Source organism: Lethenteron reissneri, chromosome 58 (genome assembly GCF_015708825.2).
Source record: "Lethenteron reissneri isolate LAM-NWPU_2019-01 chromosome 58, ASM1570882v1, whole genome shotgun sequence".
In the NCBI taxonomy this organism is placed as follows: Eukaryota; Metazoa; Chordata; class Hyperoartia; order Petromyzontiformes; family Petromyzontidae; genus Lethenteron; species Lethenteron reissneri.
In genome coordinates this window covers 10485722-10502776 of record NC_083836.1, presented here as the reverse complement: position 1 = coordinate 10502776, position 17055 = coordinate 10485722, and the positions used below count along the sequence as shown (strand labels likewise).

Sequence of the window (17055 nt, the reverse complement as noted above, 5' to 3'; positions counted from 1 at the left end):
CAGAGTGTGTGTGGATCACTGTGTTTGTGAATACAGCAGAGTGTGTGGATCACTGTGTTAATGAATACAACAGTGTGTGTGGACCACTGTGTTAGTGAATACAGCAGTGTGTGTGGATCACTGTGTTAGTGAATACAGCAGTGTGTGTGGACCACTGTGTTTGTGAATACAGCAGAGTGTGTGTGGATCACTGTGTTAGTGAATACAACAGTGTGTGTGGATCACTGTGTTAGTGAATACAACAATGTGTGTGTGGACCACTGTGTTAGTGAATACAGCACAGTGTGTGTGGACCACTGTATTAGTGAATACAGCAGTGTGTGTGTGGACCACTGTGTTAGTGAATACAACAGTGTGTGTGGATCACTGTGTGAGTGAATACAGCAGTGTGTGTGGATCACTGTGTGAGTGAATATAGCAGTGTGTGTGGACCACTGTGGTAGTGAATACAGCAGTGTGTGTGGATCACTGTGTTAGTGAATACAACAGTGTGTGTGGACCACTGTGTTAATTCTGCTGTGTGTAGTTGGGAATTACCTGCTGCTGGACGCCGAGTACAACGGCCCTGGAGCGGTGCTGCTGCTGGAGAGTCCGGCTCTCCCCTCCTCTGGGTGCCTCGTCCTGAGCTTCCACTACTTCCTGTATGGGTCAGCAGAGAACATGGCCATCAACGTTTACATCAAGGAAGGTAGGAAGCCTGCAGACTCATCAATAATTTGACGCCCCTTGACATTTCAGAATGTGGTTTTGTTTATTTCCTGGTGGACAGCTCTTCGGTAATGTGTGATGAACATTCAATCAATTTACAGTTCGTGTCATTGCTCTTGCAACAGGTTAGGGTGTACTGCAGCATTGCATGGAGTGGTGTTATGCAAAAATTCATGTTTACCTTACCAGGTAAAGCCCACTGAGCTATTAGCTTCTTTTTTGGACGTGACCTGGCTATCACAAACGATAGCTCAACGAAACGGCGTCTCATGTAGAAATGTACAGCAGCCAAATACTCTTAACGCACAGTGATTCTAAATGTGGAGGGGTGAGACCAGAGGACCCGGAGAAAAATCCACGCGATCACGGGGACAACATGCACATGTCAATTATACAAGTGTCAGGGTTGGGATTGAACCCACGACCTCCTGTATACCAGGCAAGGTAGTTAAACTAATAAACTATTTTTACTAGGGGTTGTTTGGGGGCGCCTATGGCGCCCCTCACAAAAAATATTGCACACGAACGACGCAAGCACCCGATGCTCTGTTTTGAAGTTTTAAAATGAAACATCTTTGAACTGTATTATGTTTTGAATTAGATAATTTAATTTCTTCATTATAAGCTTATATCATTTTACATCTGGAAGACTTAATTGAAAACGACATTTCGTGTGAATTTTCTCTCGTCGTTAAGTAGATGGCCTTGCTGGGGGTTCGGTTCGATGCGAACTTTGACCTGTTTGCGATTGCGGGATCGAGAAAAGGCGACATAGAGCTGGCCGTGCGAAAAGACCGCCGTCTGCAGATCGATTCCAGCGTAATCGAATGTCTGTCCCTGCACCTCCATTGTTCATGCAGGGGATGCGTCGGTTTGCAGCGCCCCCTGCATGAAAACGATGGAAAGTGCAGCGTTCATCACAGATAGATAAAGTTGTGCGCTTATATAAGAGTATACTAATAGGGTTTTTCCCCTTTTTTTCTGGCAGTTTTGTTGCCGGAAAAAAAAGGAAAAAAAAAAAGCGGAAAAACCCTATTAGTATATTTTGGTACTGGTGTAGGGGTTATTACGGGAGAAACGGCGGACAACAAACACAGGACTGTCGGCACTCACATACACGGGTGGTCACACCGACGTCCGCATCAGTTATTGCCCACGCCCCCAGCCCTCGGAGGCGATCCCTATAAAAGGTGGAGACCCAAAGAGCTCGAGTTCAGTTCGACACGAAGCTGACCAGTGAAGATCCAAGACTCGGAGATTAGGCCCTGGGACTCCCCGGTCTCGCCGTCCTTATAAGGGCCGAGCCGGGTAAGCCAGTGGCGCGGCCCAAGAGCTTCCAGACCGCTGCCCTTATCAGGGCAAGGCTGGTTAGCTGGTGCCGAGATCTGTGCTTGCCAGGGCCAGATCAGTCAGCCTCCCGTAGCCCAGTAGAGGAGGACTGGGGGACAGGACAGAGGGCTTAGGACTAGGGTGGGTTTCCCATAGTACGGGTGAAGGGGCCGATACCCCTTCAACTATTGTGCCTGTCCCTGGGTTAATAAACAGAGTGTGCCTCAACTTCGACATCGTCTCCTCGAACTTACTACACTGGCAAAGGAGGTCCCATGATATATAAGAGTATTTTACCAAAATTTCGATTTAAAGCTTTCGTGACTGCAGAGATTCATCTTCTTGGTTCTTTCGGTAAAGTCACGTAGAAGGGAAGTAATAAAAGAATAAAAATAAAACATAATAAAATAATATAATAAAATAATATAATATAATAATATGATATAATAATATAATAAAATAATATAGTAAAATAATAAAATATATGTTTTTTTTATTACTTCCCTTCTATGTGACTTTACCGAAAGAACCAAGAAGAAGCATTTTACCAGGTAAGGCCCATTGAACTACGTCGCTCGTTTTCAGAAGCGACCTGGCCACCACAAATGATAGCTCAACGAAGTGTCTCATTATCACGTGGAAATTCATAAGCAGCAAAATAACGCATCAAGGCAGAGCAAGGCTTGAAGTAAATCGATTGACCTACTGTGACTGACAACGTGACAGATGCTGCAAGGTCTCCTCCCCCAAGACCCCAGCCCCCACGTTATTTCCACACAAGCCCTGTGCGACGTTCAGTAACCGAGTCTCGTTCCGACGCCCGTCTGGTGCAGGTGGCTCTTTGGGGGATCCCATTTGGTCCGCCCGCGGCAACCACGGGCGGTGGTGGCTTCCAGTTCGGCTCCTCGCTCTCCGCCAAGGGCCACTCCAGGCAGGTGGAACACTTCTCATGGCTCCTCGCTGCTCGCACACACAAAGTGCTCGCCACAAATATATCCAAAACATGCACCCCGCCGATCTCGTAAAAGAGCATCATCACGCGAACTCTGGCCGTCATCCTCGCAGCAGCAGCAGTGGCGGATTTTGGCTGGACTTTGAACAAAGATGGTCACCGTATCGCGCTGCACTTTCAGATGCACTTCTACGGCCGTCTGGAACGCTTTTTCTTCCGATATTAGGAAGCCACTTGAGCTTTTCACTTTTAAATCATCATCTAGATTTAAAACTCATTTCTTTAGAACTGCTTTTAGTGTTTAGTTTATTGTCCTTCCCCCGCACCTCCGATTATCATAGTTGGTTCCGTACAGTGCGAAAGAAGTTCAACGTACGTACATTACAAGACCAACACGCGCACCAGCAGCGCGCGAGCAATGCAGCGCACGCTCACGTCGCAATGCACGCTGGGATCGTTCCGTCATTGTCGAGGGCACTGGGGGTGCTGCGGTGGCGATTGTTAACTACCTTGCCTGGCATGCAGGAGGTCGTGGGCTCATTCCCGAGCCTGACGCCTGCTGTATATTTGGGTGCTTCAACATTTTTTAACACTTCTGAGAATTTGCAACAATACCACAAGAAATGTGCCTCCGGGCTCTGGAGACCACCTGGAGAAGATTCCAGGCATGCGTTGACAATGATGGCGAACAAGTGGAGACTGTTTGACGCTATTAACATACATTTGTTATCATGTTACAGTGTATTATCCGTTCTTTTTCCATTAAAAACGATAGTCCCATATAAGTGTAAATATTTTTTTGAAGCACCCTGTATTTACCTTGGCTGGCGATGATCAGCAAACGGCCCCCAGGGTGTTTACACTGCACTGTCGTTCGCCTTCCTGCAGTTTGCCATCGAAGGAATCCGTGGCGAAACCGCGCAGAGCGACGTTGCCCTGGACAGCGTTTGCATCTCAGCCTGCGACCTCTCAGGTGACGGGGCACCTCCGATGAGCACGGTTGGCGACGTGCGGTGCAAAAGAAGTTCAACATTTGTACAAAAGAAAGAGGTCCGCCGTATAGCCTTAATGAACTGTTGGGGCAAGTGCTGTTAGCGAGCACCTATGAAGGCCGGCATGGTGCACGAGGGGGTGGGTGGCCAGCACCACGCCCTGCCGTCTTTGTCTCCCAAGTGGCGACGTTTACACACTGCGTCAGGTATTCATTTGGGGCTGAGTCGACCTAGGGGAGGCCCAGGACCGGTACAGATGTAGTGACATAAGAAGGGAGGGGCTGCTGGGGGCTCTGGGACCCTGGGAGGGCCAGGCGCTTAAGCCTCTTGGCGCCAGGCGTGGGTTCCCAGGCAGGTCAGACGCTTAAGCCTCTTGGCGTTCCCAGGCGCTTAATCCCCTTGGCGCCGCCAAAGGGGGGGGCTGTGTGTGCTCTGTGGGATATCTGGGGGCGCACACGGCCCCATCCCTCGTTGGGGACTGGGCATAAAAGGGGAGCTCCCTGGACGATCAGGGCCAGTCGTAGCTCAAGACCCAAGACCCAAGACCAGCCATCGGAGGACCCTGGGATGCTGTGAGAGCCAGTGGTGGGACTCTGGAACTCCCGACTCTACGACCTTGTGAGGGAGAGTTCCAGAGCGTAGCCAGAGTAGAGTATCTAGGCTGTGTACCTAGGCTATAACAGAGTATCAGGACTGTTGGAAGGTTGGAGTGTTGGACTGTTGGAGAGTTGGAGTGCTGGAGTGGTGTTGAATCGTAATAAAGAAGTTACCTCTACAAGTGTCTCCGGAACCCGTTACACAGATAATCATTCATGAGCACCTATGAAGGCCGGCATGGCCTTCATAGGTGCTCGTGAACAGCACTTGCCCCAACAATCTGTTAAGGCTATGTGGGGGATCTTTGTCTTTGTGTTAATTATCTGTTTGCTGTGTGTGTACCAATTTACCTCGGATACCCTGCAAACGAGCGTTCTATCTCAAGGCATTTTGCAGTTGGATTATTGTAATGAATTCACGATTAAATAAAGTGAAAACTTCATAAAAAATACCGATTTGCCTTTTTTCAGATTGCTACACGAGCCCATCGACAGTGACAGCCCCTCTGTCAACAACCCTCACAGGTACTGATGCATTCGCACGCCTTGCCAACCATCGTGACGTTTAATGTCAAAAGTTAACGCAACGGCGACGTTATATTTACGTTCGGGGGGGGGGGGGGGGTGCGTCCGTCTCAACTATGAATTCTGCGTCGGGGCCGATTGTCACAGGGACGCCGGCCGATCCGGCGAGCACCTTCACCCAACAAGCTAACACGGACGACTCTGCGGACACGGCGCACACAAACCAACTCTCGACATCGGCCGCCACGCAAGCTGTGCACGAACCGACAGGCGGCTCAACGCCAGGGCCTACGGAAGTGGTCACAGCGCCGGTCTTCAGCACGACAGGCATGCCAGGGGTAACGGATCACTCGGTGTCGGATTACACCGCAACGGACCTGCCTCGGACCGTGACCACAACAGGTTTTGAATCTTCTCCAATGGTAACCGACATATGGATGTCGGATCTCACAGATGATCCACTGGTAGACAGCACAACAGACCTAGATTTTCCCACAGAATACACAGATTACCCAATACCAGATTCTACCGATTCCACAGAGGAGGCTCCTGTAGACAGCACTACAGACTTCGATTTTCCCACAGAATACACAGATGACCCAATACCAGATTCTACCGATTCCACAGAAGAGGCTCCTGTAGACAGCACTACAGACTTCGATTTTCCCACAGAATACACAGATGGCCCAATACCATATTCTACCGATTCCACAGAAGAGGGTCCTGTAGACAGCACTACAGACTTTGATTTTCCCACAAAATATACAGATGTGCCAAACCCAGAGTCTACATATCCCACAGGGGAACCTCCTATCGTCAGCACTACCGACCTTGACTTTTCCACAAAATATACAGATGCGCCAAACCCAGAGTCTACATATCCCACAGAGGAACCTCCTGTCGTCAGCACTACCGACCTTGACTTTTCCACAAAATATACAGATGCGCCAAACCCAGAGTCTACATATCCCACAGAGCAGCCTCCTGTCGTCAGCACTACGGACATTAACACGGAAGTCTCGGGCATGTTCACGACGGTTGAGCCACCAGCTGAGAGCACAGCAGCTGCCAGCTCCTCGACAGCACGGGCCTCGCCTGCGACTGCCGGAACGCCAGCGTTGTCGTCTGGAGCAGCCACACGAGGCGAGTTCTGTGCGGTGTGCCCCGCTGTGCCGCGTTCGGTTCGCGATCCTGTCAGAGACTTTGAGGCAGTAGCGTGACGAGCGTGGGGGCAGGCAGGGGGTGCCTTGCCCCCCCACCCCCTGCCCACTGGTGGCCCCCTTGACAACCACCATCAGATATGCTCTCAACAACAGTGTGAAAGAACAACAACACTCATGTAATAATGTGACTAGGGCAAGAGGAGTCGATATTTAGGGCGCTTCAAAAACATGTGAACACTTCCGAGAATTTGCAACAATACCACGAGACATGTGCCTCCGGGCTCTGGAGACCACCTGGAGAATATTCCAGGCGTGCGTTGACAATGATGGCGAACAAGTGAAGCTATTAACATACATTTGTTATCATGTTACAGTGCTATTATACGTTCTTTTTCCATTAAAAACGATAGTCCCATATACCGTATTTTCCCGCATATAGCCCGCATATAACCCGCAGACGCATATACCCCGCAAAAATAGCGTTTTGTGTAAAACAAATTTCAGATAGCCCGTACCTCCAACGTCATTACCGCAGCTTAATGTCATCATATTAATACAAAGTTTACATTTGTAATACATTCCACTATCAATTGTTAACATTAAAATCATGACGTGCACAAAGAAAACAAACTAACCGGAAACGAGTGAACTTAAAACAGCAAATAAGTAACAAAAGTAAATATCCAATAAATAAGTAACACATAACTGGTAGATAAGTAAGTAAGCGTACTGTTAGGCTGACCAGCATTCGACCTCATCATATTACAGCTACTGGACCGGTAGTTACCCCCGTACAGTTTTAGCACTGGTAGATTGTGCACTGCGCAGCCAATCGCGGCACTACGGTAACGCCATTGCCTCCTGGCAACAAAGCCATTAGAAGTTTGAAACAAAGCTCGTGATCACGACTGCATAGTGCTCAGCCAATAGCAGCGGCCTAAGGAACTCCGCAATTATGCTTCCGCGTCTGGTAGATGCTTGTTAAGGCCTTTCCCATTGTGCAATCCATAGCCTCAGCTGAAACTTTCGCACCCCCCTACAGCCACTGAAAGTATTACGGTAAACAAAGTGCGCCCACTTCAAACATTGTCGTTTCATTGTACAAACAATTCGAATAATTTAAAACGTGATAACATTTGCAATTTTAGTGTGAGTGGTTTATTCAGCAGTGCTTTAGTCAAAGGTAAGTGTTGCATAGTGGATAGTCCTACCATGAAAAAAGTATGACATGTCACACGTATATTTTTGGGATAGCCCGCACGTCCATATAGCCTGAGTCTTGTTTTGTTTGTAAAAAGTGGTATACCCCGAGGGTTATATGCGGGAAAATACGGTAAGTGTTAACATTTTTTTTAAGCAACCTGTATAATAGCCTAGGCATGACCGTGCGAGACCAATCAAATATTGGAGCCTCACCTGACCGATTGCCGCACCCCCTGAGCTGACAATGTCGTCACACGCCACTGCCTTAAGGGATTTGACGTGGTCTCGAGAGCAACTGCTCGGTCACAGCTATATTGGCGCGTTGGCCAGTGCTCATCTCTGTCGGCAGCTTTGAACCAACGGCAGAAAATTCCGGAATCCCACAACAGGGACCAATGTCAACGTAGGATGACCATGACGATGATGAGGATGACGATGATGATGACAAAGATGATGACGATGATCATGACAATGATAATGCTAATGACAATGATGACGATGATGACGAAGATGATGACGATCTCTTCCGTCGACATCACCGCCCCCCCCCCCACAGACCGTGCGGTTTGCCACGTGGCCGGAGATCCGCACTACGTGACCTTCGACTCCCGGCTTATCAGCTACATGGGCACGTGCACGTACACGCTGGTGGCCCTGTGCAACGACACCGGCGTGACCAACTTCACCGTCACGGCCAAGAACGAGGAGCGCGGCCTGCCCAACGCCTCCTACCTCAAGCACGTGGTCGTCGACATCGCGGGCCACCGCATCACCCTGCAGAAGAGCCACCGCGTGCTGGTACGCACAGTCGCCCCCGCCATGATGCCGCCGTCGCCATGGCGATGGTCCTCCTTCTTGCGCCTGCTCCCTCTTCCTACCCTCTCCTCCTCCCCCTCCTCCCCCTTCTCCTTCCCCATCCTCCCCCCTCCTCTTCCCTTCTCATTTAACACTGCACTTATGGAGGAGTGAGTGACCATGTCATCATCTTCTCTAGCCGTGTCCTCAAGCAGTTGAGGGTTGTCCAATATTTTCCGTGGAAGATTGAACCCTGAGGAACTTCACCGCCGGGGGGGGGGGGGTCAGTTATCTATTCCAGGTGGCGATCGGTGACGTTTGCAGTCGACCCCGGAGTTTGCGCCATCGAGAGGTGGCATGGCTGTCATCGGTTTGTAGGGTTTGGAGTGGATTCCAGTTGGGGATGTGGGATTTCAGACGTGTGTGTGTGTGTGGGTGGAGTGGAAGGCGGGAGGGGGGGTTTGAGGTTCACTCGTCAGTGGGAGAGCTTCGTCAAACGTGCGCATCGATGGCGGGAGATTAAAGAATCGGCCGACACGCGCAGGAAGGCCGCTGCCGTGGTGCCATGGCGAGCACATCACAGCCGACTTGCGCCTCAGAGGCCACCGGTTCAGCCTCCGCGTGCGGCAGTTGCAACGATGGTGCACGTTACTTATTGTTTAAAAATGTGTAATGCGGGCGCGGGCGACCTCCCGGATGTGACGTCACGGAGAGGTGGAGTTAGGTGACGTGGGAGCAAGGTTAAGGTTCTTAAGAGATGAGACCGGAAGAGGAGGGGAGAGAGAGTGAGACTGGACCAGAGTAAGGCCACGTTGGGCGAAGCCAGGAGGAGTGGCACGGGCGGCCAGCGGTGGCCAGCTAAGGGAGCAGCCAGCGGAGCTGCGAGAGAAGACAGCGGTGGGGCTGCTGGAGAGAAGGCGGTCGAGGAGCTGCAGTGAACACAGCCGGCGAGGCTGTGTGTGTGGGAGAGGCTACGAGAGCGACGAGAGGAGAGAGAGGCTGCGAGAACGACGAGAGGAGAAACTGCAGGAGAGCAGCCAGTGGGGGCTGCGTGAGGGTAACAGCCAGCAAGGCTACGAGAACAACGGGAGACCAACAGAGGAACTGTTGGCGTGACGGGGTTAACAGCAGTATCAGTGTCGGTATAGAAGTCTTATAGAAGGACAGCCGTGTGGGTTACGAGGAAGAACCGAATAAAGGACACCAAGCCAGACTTCGTGGTCGAGTCCTTTATTACATTGGTGTCGGAAGTGCAACGGCATGTCGAAACAAGTGAGAAAGAAAAATGTTCCAGCGCCAGCATCGGCTTCTTCGTCCGAAGACGAAGACTTCCCTCCAAACATGGATCCTGCCGGGGTGGTGGAGGAGAGCCCTGCTGAAACGAGTGCGGGGACGGGGGTTGAAGATGTAGCCACAGTGTCAGGGCCGCCGACAACATCAGACGCTGATCTGCGATGGCTGCAGGTGGCGGAGCAACTGGAGACTCTCAAGGACGTCCTGGGCCAATTGTGTCATCTCGTCACCCCAAGGACGGCGACGGAGAGAGCGGAGAGTGCTCCACAGGACGCCACGGTATCTTCACTCCCGGCGCCATCGGCCACGCGGCAGGAGGCCGCCATCTTGCGCGTTCCGCGGCGGGAAACCGCCATCTTGACCACGCCGCGGTTCGACGCCATTTTGAATTTGCCACCGGAGGAGCCATCGGCGGAGGGCGGAGTAAAGCGAAGTCGGAGTCGCCATCTCACCACGGTCAAAGAATTCGCCATTGGGGGCGACTGGAGCGCTTTCGCCTGCAGATTTTTGGCGGCGGCCCGTTCTGCGAGATGGACCGATGCTGAGGCCTTAGAAGTGTTGCCGACTCTTCTGGACGACGAATCTGTTCGTTTTTTTCGCTCCATTAAGGCCGAGAAGAAGAGGACATTATACGGAGTTTTTCAAGAAATGGCCGACGCCTACGAGCCACCTGACGACGCGCATCGGCGATTCGCTCAACGACAACGAGCGCCCGAGGAGTCGCCTGTGGCGTACAGGGGTGCGGTGCTTGATTTGGCTATGGCCGCGTATCCAGATACAACACCTGACCTGCTCGAGCCTCTCATCTTGGGCAAGATGCTCGAGCTGTCGCGGGATCTTGGGATTCCCATGCCGGTGTGCGGGCATGAGAAGCTCACCTCCCGGGCGGCGGCGAAATGTCTGGATGCACAATTCAACCTACGACGATGGAAACAAGTCGCGGCGTGGACAGGGGGGCCCGTCGCAGAGGGTGGCGCTCTGGGTTGGGACCCTACGAAGTCGGTATACGTGCCGGATGGGGGGGGGGCCCTCAGGAGCTGACGGCCGCCTCGGGGCCATGGTCAAGCCGCGGTGGACCGGCCTCTCGTGCTGCACCACCAATACGAGGCCGGCGCGATGCAAGGCCTGCGCTTCGGCGCAACGACGCCGATTGTTTCCGCTGCGGACGGAGGGGCCACTACGCGAAGGACTGCTGGGCCCGCATCCCGGGTCCGCCACAACAGGAGGCCTCATCACCGGCCAAGCCGACCAAGGAACCACCGAACCAGGCAAGTCGGCACGCACCAGACACCCGGCAAGGCTTTACACCTCACCCATCACCTTCGTTGTGCGGTCATAGTGTTGTTGTTAAAGAGAGACCTTCGACGGGGCCTTGTCGCTCTGTGACGCAGTGGCGCAAATTGGCACGGAGGGTTGTCGCGGCCGCTACGGGTTCGTCCACCGTGCCGGGGTCTATACAAGGGGTGGACGTGCGCATTTTGGTCGATTCCGGGGCGTCCGCGACTATTATTTCGGATGTCATTTTTCATCTGTTAGGCATCCCACCCGGGGCCGTGCGTCCGGTTTACGGGTCGTGCGTCGCTGCGAACGGGGGTAGTATGGGCATCGTGGGCCAGGTGGACGCTAAAATATCTATCGGGGATGTGTCGGCCTCGGGCGTTGTGTTGATTTCAAGATCCTTGGCAGTTCCTTGTTTATTGGGCACTGATTTCCTGGCTAAGATGCCTATTTTGATCAAAATTAATGAGAATTGTATTGAACTGCCGGGTGGCCGTCAAATTTCGTTTCTGCCGTCGCCCTGGGGGCGACCTGCTTCGGCCGTACAAGTGCAGGCGCTATCCGTAGCATCTGTTGACATTCCACCTGGTTCACAGATGCTTATTCCCCTGCGGTATCGGAAGCCCCTGCCTAGTCAGCTAGGAGCGGTTGGGATCTTGTTGTCTCCTTCAGCCTCGATAACGGCCGGGTTGGCGCTGGTTGGGGCGCAGACCATCGTCCGGCCAGATCAATTACCGTTTTTGCAGGTGCTCAATGCGGGTACTGAAAATGTTTGCGTCCCGGCCGGCACGGTTGTGGCACATGCCACCACGGCATTTACGGCTCACGATTGTTCGCATAGCCAGGAAGTGGTTGCTGGTGTTTCCGAGCCTGTGGCTTCGGATGATCGCTGGATTGCTAGCTTATGTGACGGAAATTCTTCCCTGTCTGTGGATCAACTGGGTGCGCTTCACAAATTGTTATTGACGTATTCGGATGTGTTCAGCTCCAATGATTTGGATTTGGGACGCACCTCGTTGCTTCACCATCACATTGATACAGGCGACGCTGCCCCTATTCGGTTGAATTCGCACCGAATGAGTCCCGCCGAGCGAGAACACGTTCGGGGGGCAGTGGAAGACATGTTGGCCGCGGATATTATATCGCCATCAAACAGCCCATGGGGCGCGCCTGTGGTTTTGGTTAAGAAAAAGGATGGCAAATTGCGATTCTGTGTTGACTTTCGAAAATTGAATAAGATATCGGTGGCAGATGCGTATCCACTGCCGCGTATGGACGACTCCCTCGACGCATTGTCGGGGGCTAAGTTCTTCTCTACACTGGACCTCTCTTCGGGATTTTGGCAGCTTCCCCTTGACGAGCCCTCACGGGAGAAGAGCGCATTCCGTACGCCGCAGGGGTTATTTCAATTTAACTGCCTTCCGATGGGGCTGAATGCGGCCCCTGCCACATTTCAAAGGCTCATGGAGCTCGTTTTGACGGGGTTGCAGTGGGAGACATGTCTCATATATTTGGACGATATTATCATCTTCAGCCGCACATTTGATGAACATTTAAGGCGGCTGGAGACGATGTTCGCGAGGATGCGCTCCGCGAACTTGAAATTTAAACCAAAGAAATGTCACCTACTGCAACGGTCCGTCCGTTATTTGGGGCACATCGTGAGTGCTGAGGGGGTGTCTACGAACCCGGAAAAAACGGCGTGCGTCCGAGATTGGCCAACTCCGGCCACCGTGGGGGATGTACGTCGCTTTCTGGGATTTGCCTCGTATTATCGAAGATTTGTACCGAATTTTGCGACCATCGCGAGGCCCTTGCACCTCCTTACGGGTAAGGGACGTAAGTTTGCGTGGGGACCGCCAGAAGAGGCGGCCTTTCAGAGTCTGCGTAATCTGTTGGCTACAGCCCCAACATTGGATTATCCGGATTTCGATCAACCGTTCATTCTTGATACGGACGCGAGTGACACAGGTATTGGCGCGGTGTTATCTCAGTCTAAAGGGGGCGTAGAGCGCGTCGTTGCGTATGGTAGCCGGGTCTTGTCGCCCGCGGAAACCCGCTACTGTGTCACTCGCAGGGAACTCCTAGCCGTTGTTTTTTTCCTACGTCAGTTTCGACCGTACCTGTACGGCCGTTCCTTTATCGTACGTACGGATCATGCGGCCTTACAATATGCCCTTAAAATGGATCAACCTTCCGGCCAGCTGTCGCGTTGGTTGGACACGCTACAGGAATTTTCATTTCAAATTCACCATCGCAAAGGGGTGCGCCATGCGAACGCAGACGCACTTTCCAGATTGCCGCAGCGCTCCCCTTGCAAATGTGCGTCGGGGACGCATAGATGTACGCCCAGCCTATCCCCCCCTCAGCCGCTGGTGTTGGCTGTTGAGGAGTCGGATGCTCCTGTGGAACCGGGGCCGACTGATGGGGTTTTGAATCTGCCACGGTCTGTTTGGATAAGGGAGCAGATGATGGATGAGTCGTTAGTGTCCTTGCGGAAGCGATCTAAAGTGGAGATTGGGGGTCCGGTTACGGAGGGTGCGCCGGAAACCGCGATCCGAGATGGTCTGCTCATGTGGAGGGAAGGTCTCCAGGAGCGCTGGCGTCTGGTGGTGCCTGCGTCCCTGCGATACGAGTTGATTAGAACTCTCCATTGTGACACGCTATTACATCTGGGTGTGCAGAAGACCTTGTTGACGTTGCAACGTCATTATTTTTGGCACGGCATGGCGACGGATGTCGTGGGGCACGTCCGCGCGTGCCCTGACTGTGCCCGGCGTAAGCCACCTAAACATCCTTATGTGCCGCCCTTACAGTCAATTCAGGTGTCTCGGGTTAATGAATTGGTGGCACTGGACATTTTGGGACCTTTCCCACCATCGGCGAGGGGTAATAAATATTTGCTGGTCGGGGTTGAGTACCTCTCCCGTTGGCCGATGGCCTGGCCGTTGCCCGACCAATCGGCCGCGGCCATTACCGACGCCTTTTTGTTCGGATACTTTATGGACAAGGGTGCGCCGGAGATATTCCTCACGGACCAGGGCCGAAATTTCTCATCTAAATTATTGGCGGAAGTGTGTGCGGGCCTAGGGACTAAGAAGGTCCGGACATCCCCATACCATCCGCAAACGGATGGTATGGTTGAGCGGCTAAACCGGACATTGTCTGCCATGCTGTGCCATACGGTGAGTGAGCAACAATCGGATTGGGACCTGCACATCCCGGGGGTGCTTTCGGCGTACAGGATGACTCCTCATGCGGCTACGGGTTATTCGCCGTTTTACCTTATGTATGGTCGGGAAAACGTGCCGCCGATGGATGTGCAGATGGGAACCGGTGTAAGGGGACCTTGTAAACCACTTCCTGATTACATTCGGGACACTGTTCGCCGGGTCTCGGAGGCGCGGGAGAGTGCCCGTGTGGCTACGGCCAAAGCTCAAGCCCGGAATGAGAGGTATGCACGGCGTTCCAAGGGGGAATGCCCCTGGAAGGTTGGGGACCTGGCCTGGCTCCATTGCCCGCAGGTGCGGCCGGGTACCTCTCCCAAATTTCACAAACCTTGGCAAGGGCCCGTCCGCCTCATTGAGGTTCCTAACCCTCAGTCGGCGCGTGTTCAGATTGGTTCTCGCCGCTGGTTTGTTCACACGTCGCGCTTGAAACCGTATGTTGCTCCCCTACATGATGCTTCATCTCCCAATGTTGCCTTGCCGGGGTCTGTTGCTGCCGACTCTCCCCCGCCTGCGTCCATTGATCTTGCTAGAGCGCCTGTCATACCTGTTCCAGGCAGGCCGGCCTTGACACCAGAGGGGACGAGGCGCCCTGCTCGGAGGGTGCCTGCCAGATCTGCGGGAACTTCGAGCCCTGCAGCCCTTCCGACCCCGCTGCAGACACATCCGCGGGACACGCCCGAGACTGATCCTTCAGGGACACGGGACGTTGGTGGACTTCCAACAGCGACAGGGGGATTTCACCCTGTCGCTCCTCAAACTCCATTACGTTCCCGTTCCGCGGGTGGGCCGCCGACCGTCCGGGACGGGCCGGCGACCCGCACACGTTCTAAATCCCTTGTGTTTCGTTGATTGTTCCGTTGCATTATTGCTCTTACTGTGTATTTATTGCCTGCTTCTGCTACGTTACTTGATTATTATGTTGTGTTGATTGTTCCTACTGTTATATTGCATGCTTGGTGTCCTTTGGTGTGTCAGGGTCGGTTTCGCCCGCATTACTGTTGGTGTTGTTCAGCCGAGGTCGGCTGGGTTTTTCTCCACGGGGGAGGGTGGTGTAATGCGGGCGCGGGCGACCTCCCGGATGTGACGTCACGGAGAGGTGGAGTTAGGTGACGTGGGAGCAAGGTTAAGGTTCTTAAGAGATGAGACCGGAAGAGGAGGGGAGAGAGAGTGAGACTGGACCAGAGTAAGGCCACGTTGGGCGAAGCCAGGAGGAGTGGCACGGGCGGCCAGCGGTGGCCAGCTAAGGGAGCAGCCAGCGGAGCTGCGAGAGAAGACAGCGGTGGGGCTGCTGGAGAGAAGGCGGTCGAGGAGCTGCAGTGAACACAGCCGGCGAGGCTGTGTGTGTGGGAGAGGCTACGAGAGCGACGAGAGGAGAGAGAGGCTGCGAGAACGACGAGAGGAGAAACTGCAGGAGAGCAGCCAGTGGGGGCTGCGTGAGGGTAACAGCCAGCAAGGCTACGAGAACAACGGGAGACCAACAGAGGAACTGTTGGCGTGACGGGGTTAACAGCAGTATCAGTGTCGGTATAGAAGTCTTATAGAAGGACAGCCGTGTGGGTTACGAGGAAGAACCGAATAAAGGACACCAAGCCAGACTTCGTGGTCGAGTCCTTTATTACAAATGTATTACAACTCAACGCGAGCCCAGTACAGAAGCGCCGGAACGTAGTCAGTGATGGGGGTGGTGCGGGTGGTGGAGACAAACATTCCGTGAGCAGCAGCAGCAGTGGCCCCGAGTTGGGCACGGCAAGGCCTTCGTGATTATGGGGGGGGGTGCTCACCGGCCCCACCCGGGTGGGGACCACACACGCGGTGGGGGACCAGGGGGGGATGGTTCACGTTTCTCTAACCCACCCCCACCTCTCACAGCCGAGGGACAATCGTTCTAAACTGTTCGCGCCCTCGTGCGGGATGAAAGGCGGCCCTCGGCGGTAGCTCAGCGACGTCACCTTCCGCGGTCACCCCTCTCTAGGCGGGGGTCGATGCACTGCTGGCTGAGGCATTCTGAATGAGAACGACGGGCAACAGGAACGGTGCCGAGGGGAGACGGGGAAACCAATGGGAGAGAGAAAGAGACCAGCGTGGACAGTAGCTAATCTTAACCCTGACGTACGCGTACGCCATCCGCTCCGCCTTCTGATTCCGTTCCGGTGGCATACGCGTACGTCATCGGAACGTAGTCAGAAGGAAAAGATGTAACCGAGGCTCCCCCCCATCCCCACAAGGCCACGCGGGAGGGCCTGTGACACAGTTTGGTGCCAGATATCGTAGAGTGCGGTCGTGTCGCTACGGTTCTCTGCGGTGAGTAGAATAAAATCTACGCTGAGCCGCTCGCGCGTTCCGATGCAAACAAACATGTTTATTTGCGTGTTTTGCTACACGAATGTGTGGTTAATGCAGACTTGATGCCTTGTATCTTAACACAGCTCCTGTTTTATTGCCATCAAAGGGTAAAACCTGTTATCTTTTTCATAATGTATTGATACTGCCAAAAAGGTCCACATAGATAGACGTGATAATTGTTCGCTTCACTTCAGCAAAGCCCAAAGCCACCAATCCACATTCACAGGTACAAAAACCAGAAAAAAAGAAAATTGCATCTCGCAGAAATGTAATGACACCGACGATTGCAGACACGTTCGTGTATTTTAATGACCTTCGCTGTGACATTGCACTCCGCGCTGGAACACGAGTCACGCCGCTGGGGGTTTTTCTCGCCTCTTTTCTAGATCAACGGGAAGCGAACCAAGACCCCGATCATTGGTGCGGTGCCCGGGGTGCAGATCGGCATGCAAGGGAGCTACGTGCTCGTCGTGACGGACTTTGGGCTGGAGGTCAAATTTGACGGCGTTCATCACCTTGCGATTTCCATACCGAGCACTTACTCCCGCAAGGTGCTGGGCAACGCCTGTGCTTCACTGTTTACAAATCCGCCACCCACTCACACATTCAGTACAGGTGTACAGTTGGTCATCGATTATCCGGCTTCCA

At 53.2% G+C, this 17055-nt stretch overlaps 1 protein-coding gene across 1 annotated transcript in view; it reads left to right on the top strand.

Moving 5' to 3' along the window:
• LOC133357580 (zonadhesin-like) overlaps positions 1–17055 on the top strand; it is a 92394-nt gene that overhangs the window by 41453 nt on the left and 33886 nt on the right. Inside the window, exons 24-30 of the mRNA XM_061575568.1 lie at positions 527–688; positions 2871–2968; positions 3878–3962; positions 5049–5102; positions 5250–6245; positions 8025–8266; positions 16794–16958. Coding sequence (XP_061431552.1) covers positions 527–688; positions 2871–2968; positions 3878–3962; positions 5049–5102; positions 5250–6245; positions 8025–8266; positions 16794–16958 — 1802 coding nt within the window. The remainder of the gene's footprint in view (positions 1–526; positions 689–2870; positions 2969–3877; positions 3963–5048; positions 5103–5249; positions 6246–8024; positions 8267–16793; positions 16959–17055) is intronic.